At 41.0% G+C, this 17,983-nt stretch overlaps 2 protein-coding genes across 2 annotated transcripts in view; one reads left to right on the top strand and one right to left on the bottom strand.

Annotated features, from left to right (window-relative positions):
• The window catches only part of cnbd1 (cyclic nucleotide binding domain containing 1), a gene marked incomplete at its 3' end in the record, with an annotated part of 35,673 nt that extends 31,591 nt beyond the window's left edge, over window positions 1-4,082 (bottom strand). The window contains 4 exon segments of the mRNA XM_083682811.1: window positions 1,686-1,814; window positions 3,131-3,247; window positions 3,526-3,598; window positions 3,969-4,082. Of these exon segments, the coding sequence (XP_083538937.1) occupies window positions 1,686-1,814; window positions 3,131-3,247; window positions 3,526-3,598; window positions 3,969-4,008 (359 nt within the window). The 5' untranslated portion in view covers window positions 4,009-4,082.
• A 1,009-nt stretch (window positions 4,083-5,091) lies between these two features.
• Window positions 5,092-15,006, top strand: cngb3.2 (cyclic nucleotide gated channel subunit beta 3, tandem duplicate 2; the record flags this gene model as incomplete). The annotated part of the gene is made up of 18 exons (XM_083682882.1): window positions 5,092-5,241; window positions 6,497-6,615; window positions 7,666-7,826; window positions 8,362-8,649; window positions 8,826-9,034; window positions 9,237-9,287; window positions 9,416-9,502; window positions 9,696-9,760; window positions 10,014-10,136; window positions 11,224-11,365; window positions 11,842-12,001; window positions 12,209-12,306; window positions 12,513-12,596; window positions 12,700-12,818; window positions 12,920-13,072; window positions 13,710-13,860; window positions 14,303-14,307; window positions 14,817-15,006. The coding sequence occupies 18 exons, from the start codon at window positions 5,092-5,094 to the stop codon at window positions 15,004-15,006; spliced, it is 2,355 nt and encodes a 784-aa protein (XP_083539008.1).
• Between the last annotated feature and the right edge of the window lie 2,977 nt (window positions 15,007-17,983).

A 17,983-nucleotide genomic window follows, 5' to 3' on the forward strand; every position in this document is an offset into this window, starting at 1 on the left:
CCTGACACAAACACATCATGACATTCTGTACACGCAAGTACACACAGAATGAAGACAGTAAGAGGAGGTCCACACACACTTACTGATACAGTGACGCCCATGACATGATGATCAGAAGAAAACACAACGCTAACAGCTCCAGGGGTTATGGTACAGCATACTGTATAACAACACGGCTTCAAAGACATCTTCTTCAAACAAATACAACCACACACCTATTTTCCCCCAAAATATACTCTCAGACTCTCAAGCTTGACACATTGCACTTGGCATCCATAACCTAGATATGAAGATATGCAGTTCTATACATTTTATAAAAAGAAAGTGAAAAGCACTGAAGCAGCCTAGGGCCAAAACAGTACAGGGTTGCAGTAGAGACAGATGGAGGAAAGGGATCATGCTATCTACAGCTCCATCTGTGTAGGGTGGCAGAGAGGAGTAGCAAGATACACCTTTCATTAACCTTGACCTTCCTCCTGTTGTGCTAAGGCACTGCCTCCCAGATCAGAGATAAGGCCATGACGGGCTGCTAAAACAACAGACTGGCAGCCTTACAGTACTGTGCATAGGCTACTGTATGGTGGCTGTAGTTACGCTTTGTCTAGAGCTGTTTACTTGCTTAGCTAGTGGATATTTTACAACAGAAGTATAGCCAATCAGCTTTGAATCTGGTCAGAAAACGGATCTATTTATGAATCAGTCCATCCATCTATCCAAACTGTGAGAACAAATATTTTACTGTATGTATTTTACAGTATGTATGTACAGTATGTCCCCGAATGCTTTACTGAGGAGAGCCCTGTGTTTTCAACATGGGAGATGTGTGGTTTTATAGAGACATCATTAAAGGGCTGTCGCTGAAGGGATTCATTCAGATAAATGTGAACACCTATGTTACATTAGCCCCCACAGGCCCTCACAATGAAACACCTCTGTGTTCTGTGCCTCTCTCTTCTGTGCCTCTGTCCAACACTCCCCTCGAAAAGCCAATAAAACCGCATATTGCAATCTTGTGAAACTTGGGAGGATGAAAAGGAAAGATTGAATAAAAACATGGGAATGTCAGGGAATCAAATTTACGCTGGGCTGCAGACATCCCAAATGAAAACATGACCATGAGCTTGCTCGCTACTTTCACGAGCAACATCCACTAACGATCGCCAACTAGCCCAAATAAACCTTGTACTCTTAACATGCTGGGGCAATCTCACAATGATTAACTGTGACATCAGGGAAACAAAACACTAAAGCAAAGGGCATAAACTGTCCCATCAAAAATTAATCAAAGTAAAAGCTTTGATTATAAGGAGGTCTGGCGATGGATTAGTGGTTCCTTTATTTTGAGAGTTCCCTCTGTAGTGGCACCAGATGTTATTGATTTTACATTCTTAATATGTCATGCTGGGCTTTTTTGGAGCTCAAAATTATCCTCAACTGCATCTGGCTAATTCTAATGAAAACAGTGCTTCATCATCTGTTGGCCAAGGGAAATTTGAAGAGCAGCGCCGAACATATTCATAGATGAGAGCACTGGGGAAGGAACAAACTGCCCCCCTCTGGATGAAGAGTGAAGTGCAATGTTCACAGCACTTGAACAGAGATACAGTTCAGAACTGTATGACGAGTGGTTCACAAGAATGTAATGAAACGGTATATGAAATGTTTCTGTACATAAAAGTACTCACAACTTCTTGAGGGCTTTTATCATGTGGTTGATAAGTGTCTCTTGTGTCTGCCTCCCAAGGCTCTGGTTCCTCGTGATGTCCAGGGAGGCTTGGCTCTCATTGGCCTTCAGTTTCTCAGGAGCATGAGTGCTGTTGAGGAAAAAAACAACCTTGCTATACTTTTTCCTGGTCTTCAACAGACATGTACTGAACAATTGTAAAAAGGCATACCTAATGAACTAAACAGGCAACAGAGCTATTTGAAATCAGCCTGCATGGGATATTTACACATGCAATTTTTCTGTCAAAGTAAAGAATGAATTGCAAAAGCACCAATACATCAACATCCGGAAGTCCATTACCATTGTCCTTGTTTATTTCCCTGCGACCAAAGCTGTAGAGACACCCCACCATTCAGCTTACAGGGGCCCGGTTTTATGATATTGTTTAAGAAGTAATCATAGAGGCATTTTCCAGGCAAACTAGCCTATGAATAGCACTCCTTGGCAAACCCTTTTTCAAGATGCCCGATCCCAGCTGAGAGCGGATCTATATTCACGCCAATTAAAGCTATGACTCATATGTCACTGCCCACCAGAGCATTTCAACAGTATAACTGAGCTGTTTCCTCCCTGTACTGTACATATCACTCCATGTGCATCTGTGATTGATTGACAGGCTCTGCTATTGTGTGTCATTGCACTCCAGGGAAACATTTCCCACGCTGCTTGCCTATGTCACTTCATTTTTTGTATATCTCTTTCTCTTTATAGTTATAGTTTAAAAGTTTCTCCTCAAGAGCAATCAAAAAGACACGTCATAGTGTCACAATAAAGAGGAGTGCATCACAATCCAAAGAAAGATAGATCGACATAGCTTTCTGGCATAGTGCACTTTGACAAAAAGGCCCAGCTCTAATCCTTGAAGCTTAATTAGATGGATTTGATTTAATCAAATTAGCCCTCAAAAGCCAAGATCGCTCTCCCTCCCACATGTTATTTGTATTTTTTATGATTGGAAACATGAACACTGGCTGAAAACAATGTTTTGCATGTTCTGTATATCATCAGGAAAAAAAGTTAAGTAGTTAACATCAAACATATGGTCAGAGCAAATAGCTATCAGAGTTTAAAGGTTGATAGATATACTGTTCGAATAAACATATAAAGAAAAATTAAATCCTTTACAACAGGCTGTAATAATACAGTAATGCCCACTACCCAGGTCCATGTGTAATTATGTAATAGATGCTGTAGGTAATAGCCTAGACAAGATATGAAGACAACTCATCTTATTGCACTGAGCTGGACACAGGAACGGTTTTACGCACAATTGCTGACATCTACTGGTATAACAAAGCATAGTGCAGGGCTTCTCGAGAAACACTTGCGGTTATGGTCCCTGAACACTTAATCAGTTCCTACATTTGGCAACGGTTGTTATCTAGACTAGCTGCAGACACTTACATTTTGCTGTCTGCCTTAAGTGGGATTCGGGGGATCACTTTCTTAGGAAATAGGAATATCTTTTGATAGGAGCTCATGAAATCTTGATGGGCCTCTTCAGTGGACTGGGAGCTGTTGCTGTAAAGACAATAAACTGTTTCAATATGATGACATAAAGCATCAAAGATATTGGATGACTAAATCATGACTATTAATGAAAACCTTTAATAATAAAAAAAGAAAGAGAAATAAAACAACAGCAGATAAAGCCTGAATAGCCTAGGTTAAATCGACATTTCAGGTCTGTGCCTCTGTGGTTTAGGATAACCATTTAAATCATCTTAAAACAAAGAACATCCGTAATGCAGTTTCTGAATCACATTGATAAGGATGGATACACTGGTGTTGAACCATACCTATCTTTGAGCCCGTCAATTCTGCACAAGGCCTTCAGATGTGTGTAATCTATGCCCAGTATTCTTTGACAATCTGGAGGATGTAATGAAATATTGATGGTGTTATAAGACATTATATTGTGGCCTGCCATAGACTAGCCCCATCCGTTTTCGACGATTGTCCCACATTGCTCATATACTCAGTATTCAGTATGAACGCAGTAAATAATAAGACGGGAACTGATGGGGCTAACAATATACCTGTGACCTCAAGCAACTGAATAAGATAAATAGCATTCTAGACATGTTTGTGTATTAAAAATATATATTTCACGGCAAACGGATTGTGAATGCAACAAGGCGCTACACTTTATTTTGTTATAATGTTGCACGCTTCTAGATGTGCGCTAGGTTGACACTGACATTGTTTCCTTTTGACAACAGAGAAACAAACAATACTCTACCAGTACGCTGCAAACTGGGAGACGTAGGCTGAAGTGGCATTTCCTTATAGTTAAAGATACGCGGTAAAACTGGGGGTAAGTAGAATAGACAGAAAACGGGGAAACAGTGTTCCCGTTTGGACCTGCTCGAACACCGCCTCAGTTTCCTCACTGCTCAGTTCCCAGCTAGGAAAAGACTACTCTGTGGCATGTGTTGGGCTAGCTTCCGTGTACCATGGCAACCATGTGACAATACAGCAGCATCAGGTTCTTTATTCTGGAACAAACCTGTTGATATGCAACTTGATCCAAGTTGAACAGCAATGAACTATTCAACATAGATCAAAGAAGAGCCTCACTTAATATGACTTATAGGCCTACATGATACACAAAGGCACATTGGGTAAACTATTGGATATTGCACACTAGCATACAGTATATTACACAGCAGGCCTAATAACTCTACCCTTTATATTATTAGTGAGCTACAGAACTAAGGCCCTATGCTAAAGTCTTTCATACTGTACAGTAGGCTGTAGCCTACTTCTCTATCATTTGCCTTCCCCCAAGAGACACAGAAGTAATCCTCTCATTGGCAAGTGGCTGGTTTAATTAAGTAAGTGATGTCTGAGTTGATGTGCTCCTGACCATTCATCAGCCAAGTCTTATCAGCTCTGCCTATTCTGTACAGTGAGCACATATGGCTCCCCAATGTGAGTCCATGGTGTACAAGAGGATCTGGCCAGATACAATTAGTAAGGAGCAGTTTAAGACATAACCTTTTTTTTTTAAAGCATTTACACTGCAGCGATATACTGTATAATATCATATCATGAAATACAATATATATGATATAGGTTATAAAGTGATATACAAAGGGTCCAATTTGAAGTCTTGGTTTTGCCATTGCTCAGAGACACTCCCACCCCCACCTCAGAGGTTACAAAGCCAATTTGTTGTTGTTACCATAGCTGGGGATGGACTTAGAGGTGGGAGCTGCTTGTAGGGGGTATTAGTTGGTCTAAAAGCACTAATTGAATCAGGTTCCTCTGGTTATGACGGCAGTTGCTTGGACAGAGATAGGAGATCAGTGTGTAGATCTCAGCACCTCTCCTTAGTAGACAGCAGAACCTGCTATCCAGCCATGTTCAGCACGCTGAAGGGTATCTTTGCGGTCCCAGTGGCTCCGGTGAGCCTCACTTCAGCCCAGGCACCAGCTCCTGCCCCGACCCCGACTCCGACCCCAGCTCCTGCACCTGCACCTGCACCTGCACCTGCACCTGCACCTGCCAAGGTAAGAGATTGCTGACTCAACTCTCCTCCCTATAGATTCCAGTAAGCTTATTTATCCACTATGAGGCATAAGCAAAAAACCTTGCTGTATGATTTATTTGTATACATTTGAAGAATAATTCTCTTTGTGATGCTATTTCACCACATTAACAATATTGCAAGTTCAAAGTAAATTATTAAACTGTGGTCTCATTGGGTATAACTTGTAGAACCCCTCCCCTTCGTTACCGTTTTCTAATGATAGGCTGTTGCTGCTGTATGGTAACATCAGGCTATAATGTAATTTATCTTTTCATTCTTATTTACTATGACATTTGCTATGACTCTATATCATCATAAAGACAAATAATACGTTTTCCTCCTCCATGTCTTTTTTAGTCTTCTAATCAAAACGATTACATCACCATTGTTGTTTTTTTCATTTGGCTCATTGACATTGTTCATTACTCAAAGGCACATTCAAATCCACTGCATTATGATTAGAGCTTAATTTAAAAACAGTCTATCAGGCAGTGTGGTTTGTCTGCCACTAAATCTACCGCTCTGTTAGAAATTGTCTCTAAATTAAAATGTCTTCTAATCGCTATGATTTGAATAATGAAGCTGACGGTTTGACTTTGAGGCAATGTTCCTTGTCTCAGCAGGAAGAAAAGCCTGCCGATAAAGAGAATGGGGCCAACAAAGAGGACAAACCGCCGGGTAAGTCTTCCTTCATGTGATATAACATAGACCTAAGCAATGCTTTAAACAAGGTCCATATACTGTAGGCATACTGTATATCTGAATTATGCAGTGTGTTTTTCACTGTATGTCTTTTAACTTGCAAAAACGTTTCCAAGAATAATGGCTCTTGAACGATACTGTCCTGTGAAGCTGTGAGGGATGGGGTTTTGTGATGTTGGTTGGTAGGATGGTACAGTAGGATATAGGCCAGGACTCATCTGTCGGTTTGTAAGTGGAGCATAGAGGAGCACGAAGTTGAAGCGTATACCTGTATTTACGTAAATAGGTAACATTTAAAAAAATATTATTTTCAACTGTGACATGGTCTGATGAATGTCAACTGGCAATGTTCAGAAAACATTCATTTTCAACCCATGTTCTAGTGTCTACTTTCTAAATGTATCTATGGTTTTTATGGAGTTCTATTATCCTTTCAATGTTAACAGAGTTTGGCAGAAGCAATGGATATTTCTATAAATTTTAGACATATGTCCCACTTTGCCTACCCCCCCATGTCTTTCTGTGCAGAGCCTGCCCCAGCCCCAGCCCCAGCTCCAGCCACAGCCCCCACCCCAGCCCCAGAACCAACAGTTCCAAAATTAGAGGAGAAACCAGCAGATCCAGCCAACCCTGCAGAGGGAGGAGCTGAAGGGTAAGGGCAGCACATACAGTTCAATCTTCATCAAAGGCTCTCCTAAGCTTCCCTCACTGACACTAAGAACTATATATTGAGAATATGCGGAAGATGCATATTCTTAATATCGGACCCCCGACTTCCCCCCCAGTGTCAAATTCATAGTCTAATCAAACCTGATTAAGTCCCAGCTGGAGGTAGACCTCATAGAGAGCACATTGTTAGAGACATACACGCATTGCCCATAGGATCTATCGTATATCCTCTGGTAGGGGAAAAGACAGATTAAATGAAAAAGCAGCTGAAAGGAGATTAGAAGATTTGCAGCTTTGTGATCTAAGCTCAGTGGAGCTGGACAATGAAACAACAAGAAAGAATTCAGCTTTTAAAAAATCCAGCATTAAAGGTGATTCTTAGTCGTAGAGAACATGCCTAGGCAACTTGTCAAAGCCAAACTCTGGGGTTACATTAAACATTTATATGTTTGTCCTATTTAGAACATTGCAACATTTTACTGCAGTAACAATCAAAAATGTTATATTGCACTTACTGAAAAATATACTTGAAAAGACTTGTTTGTAGATGATTCATCTTGTCTGTGAAACAACCATTGATTTAAAAAAAAAAAAAAAAAAAGAACGTCTTGTTTATGATGACTGATGCATAGATGATTCACTTACTTTAGACAAATGTACTTGTGTTGTAAGTCGTTTTGGATAAAAGTGTCTGTTAAATGTAAAAAATGTAAAGGACAGTTGGCCCGACAAGACTCGTCTGGTAACGGTGTAATATGATATGACCTCCAGCAGGGGGAGACAAGATATCAACAGGCAAGATAATGTTCAATTATAGAGTAGATATGCCTGCCTGTGTTGGTTGTGAAGACGCATTAGTGAAATGAGGGAATCTCTCTCTAAAGTTCTACATCAAACCACAGACGAGTGCCCTCGATACAACGAAATGTCTGAAAGATCATTATTCAAATTTTAAAACACTAGTCTAATGGCAGTAGGTAAATCTGTAATGCATTTATGATAAACGTCATTGTCATGCCATTTTCCTTTACAGAGAGGAAGCTGCCCCTGAGCCACCACCCCAAATTGTGGTGAATAAGTACTCTGATGAGCAGCTTCGAGACATTGTGAAGCGGATGAGAGAAAGAACAGACCAGTACAGAGAGAAGGTCATAGACCCACACGCCTCATCTCCAGAACCTAGCCCCCCTGTCAGTAAGTGTGCACTCAGAGGGAATTCACATGCATTGCTTTTCATTTTCTATCAAAAGGCAATGACGGCCTACACTGGCAGCTATTCCAATAGGGGCAAGACTTGGCCAACACTCCAAACCTGCCTTCCAATGTTGCCTTATCCAGAAGTGTGCACTCATACTGTCCACTCCCCTTCATAGATTTTAAAAGGAATGGACTGGTGTGATAAATATGATGGAAACTCTCTCCTGACATGCTTTCGCCAATCCAGTGCATCTAAAGGGAGGAGGAAGAAGTGTACACACTTTTGGATGAAGGGTAGAGAGTCCAAGTGCAACCTAGATCCTCTCCCTCCTTCCCCCACTTGCTCTTTTCCCTCTGCTCTACTGCCCCCATTCTCTCTATCTAACTATCTCTCTCTTTCCCTCTCCCAATGTCCTTCAATACCCATTCATGTCAATAGGATGACTCCTCATCCACAATATATTGTCCCTTGCAAATCGGGGTTGGAGTAAGATAAAGCTTTGTAACTTTGTATTTTTTTATTCTATTCAAGCACCCATTCTGCGAAAAAATGATTACATAAAAGTAGTGGAAGAGAGGACAAGAAAAGCAGAAGAAGACAGGATAAAGAAGGAAGAGGACGCAAGAAAAAAGAAAGAGGAGGCGGAGAAGAAAAAGGCGGAGAAAAAAGATGAGAAGAAGGATGAGAAGAAAGACGAGAAGAAGGAAGAGGTCAAAAAAACAATGTCTGCAGTCATTTATTCCTTTGTTGATGTTCTGATTAAACCGCTGGAGGATAAGATGGACTCAGTGCTTGGCGTAACAATGGATCCATTCGCAGGTACAGTATGTAAATGCAACCAACTCTGCCACTCTATAACACTGGCAAGCAAACACTTACACTCTCTACACCTGCTTTGTGCTCTGTGCAAGTTAGATGATTTTATACAATGCATCATCATCTCTCTCTCTCTCTTTCTCTCTCTCTCACTCCCCCCCCTCTATCTCTCTCTTTAGATCGTCTGTATGTTATTTGGCTCTCCCTGGTGACTTTAGCCTGGAACTACAACACCTGGTTTATTACAGCTCGGCTGTGCTTTCCCTACCACACTGCAGAAGCCATCCCTATGTGGATAACCTGTGACCTGCTAGCTGACTCCATCTATGTCATTGATATGATTCTCTTCCAGGCTCGCAGGCAGTTTGTCAAAGGAGGGGATGTCATAGTAAGTCAGCACACTCTCTGCTGGAGTCCCGCTGTCCTTATACTGGTCATTTTATTTCAAGGAATTGAGAGTTTTACTTTGAAATTGAATGGATACCAGGTGCAGTAGACTCCCCACACATAGGTTGCTTCTGGTTATCTAGAATTCAGAATGATACACACCACTTTCAGTAGTTGTAATCTGGACATCTCCATCCTTTCAGAAAGACAGGACTGTAACAAAGAGCCACTACAGAGGTTCTGAGAGATGTAAGGTAGGCTACTACAGACATCTGTTCAATTATTAGTAGATCATGTGTCATTGAATAGCTCTGGCTTTGGCTTGAATACAATATACAGTATGTGTAAATGTACCATCTGACATTTCTCTCTCCTTCTTCAGTTAGACTTAATTGCAGTTGCACCCTTTGACTTGCTGTGTTTACAATTTGGATATAAATCCATCTTCAGAGCCAATCGTATACTGAAGGTAAATGCATATCCTGGCTAAGCTCACCACACGTTGAAACAAACATTCTCAAACCTGTAGCGAATAAAGTTTACACTCCATTCACTGTCAGGAGCTTGTTTTGTCAAACTCACAGTTCCAGTAAATATTAGTGAAGGAAGCATGTTTGGTGTATGTTACAGTGTGGTTGTTCATTTGAGTTCAACTTTCTTAGGTAGAGACATTCTTTGAGTTCAGCGATCGTCTGGAGAGCCTTATGGCTAAGGCCTACATATGGAGGTATGTCAGAATGCAAAAATGATACCACAATTACAGTACAAAATTGCAAAGTAGCTCTAAATGTACGTGTATATACACAATGAGTGTGTGACAAGATTTGTGTGTGTTATAGACTATAAACATCCATAGGACCTATTTGCTTACTTTGTTATTAGAGAAGTGCATTGAACTTAGTTGTTGATGTGCCCATATTGATGACTTCAGCAGCCTTCGCCATCTTTAGTGAGATTCTCTTTGCCTGTTTTGTTGGCAGAGTGATCCGCACCATTGGTTACCTTCTCTTCATGTTGCACCTCAACGCCTGCCTCTACTATGTGGCTTCAGCCTATCAGGGCATTGGGACCACAAAATGGACATACACTGGCAAAGGCAGCGCGTATGTGCCCCGGCTCTGTTGCTATTTTAGGGATGACTTGAGATTGCATATGTAAACTGATACTTTTGCTGGATAATGTGTTGATGTCAGTGGGAGAGTTGTAAGGTCTTTTAGGTTACCTGTGCACATCTCAGGGTAGGATACTGCCCTTCTTGTTAATCTGACATATCTATATACATATGCTATAGTGCATTGTGGCTGTGAGTATTCACAAATGCACTTTTAGTATTTTTTTGGCAATAGTGTTCCAAAGCTATGTAGTATGTGAGATCATGTGTATTATTCAATGTCTGTTCTCTTTATACATACAGTATTTCTATATTCATACATATTATTATTATTTATATTCAAACTTAACATGAAGTATTGAAGTATTCTGACTGCCTCATGGATATTGTGCTGTTGTAGTTACCTGAGCAGTTTCTTCTATGCTGAGAAATCCCTGCTGATGATCGCAGAGTTGCCTTTTCCCGACACCTTATTCGGCCAGGTGTTTCAGATGTCCAACTATTTTTTCGGGGCCTTCTTTTTGTCCATCTTTCTTGGCCAGGTAGATTTCTTAGTATGCTCGATTTTTTTCTATTTTTTGTCTTTAAAACCCTTTTTTTCTATTTTCTTTTTTAATCTTTGTTACTGCTCCTTTTGTCCTTTTGGGGGGTTTTCCATCAACCTTTCCAGTGTTTTATTGTTAGCCATCACATATAGCAATCTATATATTTCACATTGTTTTCATTTTGCAGTCTCATGACCTGAGCCATTGATACAAAGTTCACCTTTTTAATGTGATACCATGTGTAGACAAACTAGACACATGATAATGTAGGTTGTTACAAGGTAGTTTTATTATATGTACGTACTGTAGGTGAACAGTGCTATGTTACGCAGTCATGAAACCCATTGGTTATTTACCAATAACATTCAGTGCAATACATTCATGTGTTCATACTGTGGTATTGCCTCATCGTCATCAGGTGTCTGACAAAAATCCATGGCATGGGTTTTCACAACATCCACGACCTAGCACACAACAGTATGACTGATCTCTCTGTCAGAGATAGCTCTCCTAACATCCCGCCCCTCTTTACAGGTATCTGCGTTGTTACTATTTTGCTGTCCGCAGTCTGATCAACATCGGGGGTCTGCCTGAGCCCCACACGGTCTTTGAGATAACCTTTCAGCTGTTGAACTTTTTCTGTGGTGTCTTTGTCTTCTCCAGTTTAATTGGACAGGTAACAAAAAGAGAGAGTAGTAGAGTAGAGAGGATGAATTGAGACACCCTTTTCCAAAATTCATCTGGAAACCTGATTTCAGCGTAGCAGTCTCTCCCTGAAGTAGCCATAGCCTACGGTAGTATTGGTGGAACAATAGATGATTTATAGTGGATAAAAAATATGTTTCTTGACAGTGCTGTCCTCAGTACACCTGTAGACCTTAGAGATCATATTCCCCTAGCGATACATTACTAACCCATGTTTTTGATTGTACTGTTATCAACTGCTTTGTCTGCCATTTACCCGCCCATCCACCAATGACACTTGCTTGCCATTAGCCAAGATGACAAGCCAGCCAACTCAGTCTAAAGTATTTAACCAAATGCAGTTCTCGAGTCTCAACTCAGATCAATATTGTTTTCATGTGTTCATGAATCTGATATTATTCCAACCCACTGACCTCCGTTTGTTTGTGTCTGCTATCCCCACCCCAGATGAGAGATGTCATTGGGGCTGCCACGCAAGGCGAAACCTACTTCCGCTCCTCTATGGATGGCACTATGTCTTACATGATGACCAACCACATCCCCAAAATGGTGCAGCATAGAGTCCGCACCTGGTACAACTACACCTGGGACGCTCAGGGCATGCTGGGTAAGGTTAACACCTGCTTGTCAGCCAATAACTTAATATTCTCTAAGTGTGAATACTGAATATGTTTTCACTGTGATGTATTATGTCATGGATTAGGATACTACATTTTTTTTTACTTCAGTTTAGGAAATTTATGATATTTTCTATTTCAAGCTTCAACATTTGAAGAATGTGAAACTGAGCTTTTCTTTATGATGTTTCTTGAAGATGAGTCAGAGCTGCTAGAACAGATGCCACTGGTCATGAGAACAGCCATTGCTGTGGACATCAATCTTTCTACTTTCCAGAAGATAGACCTTTTCAAGGTAGCACACATGCATGCACAACATACGCACACACATACACACACACACACACACACACACACACACACACACTGGATCTTCCTCATCCAGACGTGTCAAACGAGCTTTGAAGTCTGAAGCTTGACTGACCATTAGGACTGTAAATTCGTCAAACATTACATTGTGATATTTGCGTTATTAATTGATGTTTAATGTAACTTCCTCAGGGTTGTGATAACCAGATGCTGGTGGACATGTTGCTGAGGCTCAAGTCTATTGTTTATTTACCAGGGGACTTTGTGGTGAAGAAGGTGAGTGTCATTGAGTCATTTAGACAATTACTGTCAGACATAGGGTAACAAATACATACTGTAGAGTATGACAGCTTTCTCTCTGTCTATTTGGTCCTCATAGGGAGACATTGGTAAAGAGATGTACATCATCAAGGCTGGAGCGGTGCAGGTGGTCGGTGGGCCTGATAACAGCATTGTGTTTGTGACACTGAAGGCTGGTTGTGTGTTTGGAGAAATCAGGTACACAGCAGAGCTCCCATAACATGTCAAATGACATCATAGAGTATACTGAGATTATATATGAGACTGTAGTAAACAAATACTCCAAAATGTCCTTTCAGCTTGTTACAATCCTCTAAAGATGGAGGGAACAGGAGAACAGCTAACGTCAAAGCTCACGGCTTCGCTAACCTCTTTGTCCTGGAAAAAAAGGACCTATTTGACATTCTAATCCACTACCCAGAGTCCCAGAAAGTGTTGGCCAGGAAGGGAAGGTAAGCGAAGGGGTTGGCCAGTGTTGGGAACGCAACTCTGAAAATTATATTATTTATCTAAATTACCAATTACTTTTCAAGGGAAGATTTACACTAAAGCTACTCTTGAGAGAAATATTGTTTGTCAAACTAAAGCTACTTTGCAAAAGTAGCTCACTACATCGAAACTACTTGACAGTCAGTTACTGAAAGATGACTAGTCCATGTGACAGGAACTGAAACAACTGAAACGCTCTTAAAGATAAGCACTGAGAAAGATAAAGTCAGGTGAGGTGGAGCAATGTCCAAGGGCTGGAATAATAGTTAAATTCCTATTTTGTTTTGGGGAGGAAATGTAGTGAGCAGTGACAGTATCTCACTACACTGCTACATGGTAAAAAAAAAAAAAAGTAGTTAACTACTGAAAACAGTTCACAACTAAGATTTTTATTTAGTTGAACTACCACCAAGCTACAGCTAAATTTAGTTAAACTAATAGTTGAGCTACATGTACAGTAGTGGATAGTGGAACTACTCCCCAACACTGGGGTTGGCTAGAACTGTAATTTCTCGAAGTACTCACTTGCCATCCTTTATCAATGCAATAGATAATGTACTGTACCTGATCATGATGTGATGATCATGATTATTTTAAAAGGAAACTGATCAAGGCCAAGGGTCCGGCTGCTGCCAAGGCTACTGAGGCGCCCAAGGTTGGACTGCCCATATTCGAACCCAAACCCCCCACGCCTAAGATTCTACGTGCCTTTGGGGGACGTTTCAACAAAACCTTTATGGACAGACTCAGGGTAATGATCCCTTTTCTCACCCATTGATATCTGTGACTGTTGATAACGGTACAGGATAGATTTGCTCTATGAGCAGCAGTGGCTCAGACTGGTTCGTAACCTAGTTTGTTGTTGGGGTTTTCCCTCTCTTTCAGAATACTTCTTAGGACTAAGAAGAGTGAGGAGGTCAATCTGCACTGAATCCTTTTTCATGACCTTTTGGGTGAATGTACAGTTTTAACACAAAATGTGTGAGTTTGCATACAGATACATTATTTTGAGGGATGTTCGTAAGAAGTATACTACCTTCTAGATTTAGTAAATTTCTTCTCACCCATATTTTTTTTCACACCTTATGTTAATTAATATTACAAATTAATATTGTTTTGCCAATATACACCTTAGTTTGGGGCGAGAGTTATGAATGCAGTGCCTATCAGAAGATTGTCTTTTTTCTGTCCAGCAGGGGTGAGTAACAGTGTAGCTTGCCAGCTTATTGTGTATTGTTTGATTTTGTTACATGGACAGTATAACCTGAATAAAAGATTCCTAATTTACCTTTAACTGCATCAGTCATCTTGTTTGTTATTGCTGACAATTTGCTTTTTATATCTTCATTTTTAATGTATTTTGTCTTTCGGTGTTGATCTGTTGTTTTGATGAAGGTTGAGGGCGAGCCAACTGTGGCGATGTCAATAGTACACTGCAGTAATCTCCTTAGCCAGACCGACACATTGTGAAGACTAATTAAGTAAGTGGTCTCCCTGTATATGTGTGCTGCCTGAGCACTTTTCCTCAAAAGCAGGTTGGCTTTGTTGCAGAGCCTTATGCTAAAATAAAAGCCTAAAGCTTAAACACAGGAATTACACGATATCCCTTTTCATCTTTAAAATTAAAATCTTGTGACTCATCGTTGTTAGTGATCAGGCCAACCACAAAGTTTATATTTCTGGTGTGAGTTCTCTCCTCTTCCCCAGAGACAACTCTGTCAAGGATGAGGGTCATAACGGAGATCTGGGAGGTCAGGCAAAGCAGTGTTGTTGTGATGTTGATCCCTGGCCCATCTGTCTGTGCCTTCAGCAGTTCCACACGTGCTGTACCTGCTCTCACTGTAATCCACATCCAGAGAGACTCACAGAGTACCTTCCGGAATGGCCACAACTCTAGACACTTCATGATAACTGTTTGTGGACTAACTTACCAAACTAGTACTAGTTGACACCGTACCACAGTACCTTGACAGAGTTGGTATATGTTTTCATGTTACTGTATTAATGGATCTACAGAGCATTTAGAAAAAGAATAGTTAATACCAATTTACCAATTCAGCGCAGTTCCCCACTGTCTCAATGACTACAGCTTTGTGCTCCCCAGTAACAAAACACCATCTAGCCTGTGTAATAATGGGAGAGAGAAATGTTTTTAGACTGCTGGGTGACAGTCAGTACTGTATGTCCATATATTGTTGTATCTACAGAGCCTGCTCCAGCCCCAGCCCCAGCCCCAGCCCCAGCCCCAGCCCCAGCCCCAGCCCCAGCCCCAGCCCCAGCCCCAGCCCCAGCCCCAGCCCCAGCCCCAGCCCCAGCCCCAGCTCCTGCCACAGCACCAGTCGCAGTGCCAACCCCAGCCCCAGCTAAACCAGCAGACCCTGCCAACATTGCAGAGGGTGCTGCTCAAGGGTAAGAATGTGGGTTCCATCTAGCAAGCATGGCCAGTACCCAACAGCACAAGGCTTGTAAAGGTATTGTATGCCCCTGTGGCTCATAACTGGTGTGAGGACCAGAATTAATTTAAAGATAATATTAAAAAGTTACGGTAGGGAATTTCATATGAATATGGGAATATAGAGAAAAAGAAAAGTTCATAGTAGTAGAGGTGTAACTGTACTGAGATAATAATAACAATCGTGTGTCAAGAGTACAAACAGCTCTTCAGAGCTCTTCAGAAACAAACAGCTCTTCAGAGCTCTTCAGAGCTGTTTGGGTTGTGTTAAGATCTTTCCACTGTTTAAGCCATCTGGCACATGTACTGTAGGTTGCTGTGTACAGCTTATTCATGTGCTGTTTATAGTTCAGTACATCAAGGTGCAATAGTGGACTATGTGACTGCAGCTGCTTGGAGGTGGATCTCTCACAGGCATCTCCCACACTATGACTTGCATAGTGTGGGAAAAGTAGCTGAAAGGAGATTAGGGGAGATTAGGAGATTTGCTGTATTTGTGACTTAAGAAGGTCAGGGGGACGAAGTATGACTTAGAGTTTTATTTAAAAGGTTTTTTGCTTTCTGTCACCTGTTTTAGATTTTACGGTAACTGTTCTTGACTGAGAAAAAATGGTATACTATACTGTAGAGTGGTTTAGAGCTGTTGTGAAATCCTATTCCCTTTGAGGTACAGGTAAAAACATAACAGAAATCCCACCTGTTTCTGGCTATGCAGAGTATGCTCCATTCCTACAGTATGTATGTTTTCTGAAATGCATAGCCCTGCATAGTCCATCATATGAGATACTTGTTGAAATACATTATTTTCAAGTGACAAAAGAGTATTTTAGGAAGTACAGTATAGAGAACCATTGTTGTATCTTTCTAATAAATACAATGCCAGATGAACAGTAGATACAGTGTTGTATAGTTCTGCATCAGACCCTGGTTTCCATTTGTCATAACCAAGTTTCAAGTTTATTTCAAGTATATTTAAGTGTACACACTTACATTTTGATAAAAATGCACAGAAGATAAAACAATTATGAAACCAAAGATCAATCAAGACCAATTATTCATTCCTGAGACAATGTCTCAGTCAGCCACTATGGTGATCCATTGGTTTCTATTCAGGGGACAAACAGTATAGTACAGCACAGAGGGAAAGTATACTGACTTAACAAAGCTGGTAGTGACTGTGGTCTGAGAGACACCAACTGATCACATGGCGAACTGCACCAGGATTACCTCCACTCTTCTCAGAGAGAGAGAGAGAGAGAGAGAGAGACAGAGAGACAGAGAGACAGAGAGAGAGAGAGAGAGAGAGAGAGAGAGAGAGAGAGAGAGAGAGAGAGAGAGACAGAGAGACAGAGAGAGAGAGAGAGAGAGAGAGAGAGAAAGAGAGAGAGAGAGAGAGAGAGAGAGAGATGATGATGCATTGTATAAAATCATCTAATTTGCACAGAGCACAAAGCAGGTGTAGAGAGTGTAAGTGTTTGCTTGCCAGTGTTATAGAGTGGGGCAGAGTGAGTGAGTTCTGATCATTTTTTTAAATTGTTGCATTGCAATCATTATTCTCTTTTGTTTACTGCAGCGAAGAAGCGCCCCTCCCCCACTTCCCCCCATTGTCCCCATGCAGATGACACACCCAGGGACAAGAAGCGCCTTCCTGTAGAAACTCAAGGTACAGAACCAAAGTTATTACCCAGACAAGACTGCTGTACATGTCCACTGGTGCTTATGTCCGTCTTTCTTAGTCATTAAACAGGGTAATAACACCTACTATTTTAACACTGAGACCATGCTATGCCTCATGAGAGAACCTCACCAATCAGGCTCATGGCCTCTCAATGAGAGCCTTTGGTATGAACAACATTCCAACCTAAGATCGTGGATATGGAAATATGCTTCCTAAGTGAGCATTTATCATTAAGAAACATAATGACGCTATCTGACTTACAGTACTTCATTATTGTCACAGAATGGCTGAAATACCACCTGGGGTTCATGTTCCCCATCTTCCTTTCCAGGCTGCGCCAGCAGAGCAGAAATAGTGAGGGTGAGACATCTGATACTGCTTTTTATGACGGCTATCAAAGAGTCAATCAAACCACAGATGTGGTAATGTCATTGTATTATTCACTTTGTAACTTTGAATTGTGGTCTTGTTTAGTGACAGTTGTCTGTCAGTTACCTTTGGATTGGTCAGTGAGGGGTAACATATCTGTCCTAGCCAATATGATGGTGATGTTAAACTTTGTGTATTGTAAATGGAACATTTTTTTTCTTCATAAAATTATATTCAAATGTTAACTCCATGTGCAGTGTCCTCTGAGTGTACCATATTCATCAGTCTTCATTTAATGCCTTAAAGAAAACAGTACAAACTAAAAAAGTATGACATTACATCCAGCTGGTACTGCAGGGAAACCAAGTAACAGAC

The sequence above is a fragment of the Argentina silus genome, assembly GCF_951799395.1.
Source record: "Argentina silus genome assembly, chromosome: 1".
Classification (NCBI taxonomy): domain Eukaryota; kingdom Metazoa; phylum Chordata; class Actinopteri; order Argentiniformes; family Argentinidae; genus Argentina; species Argentina silus.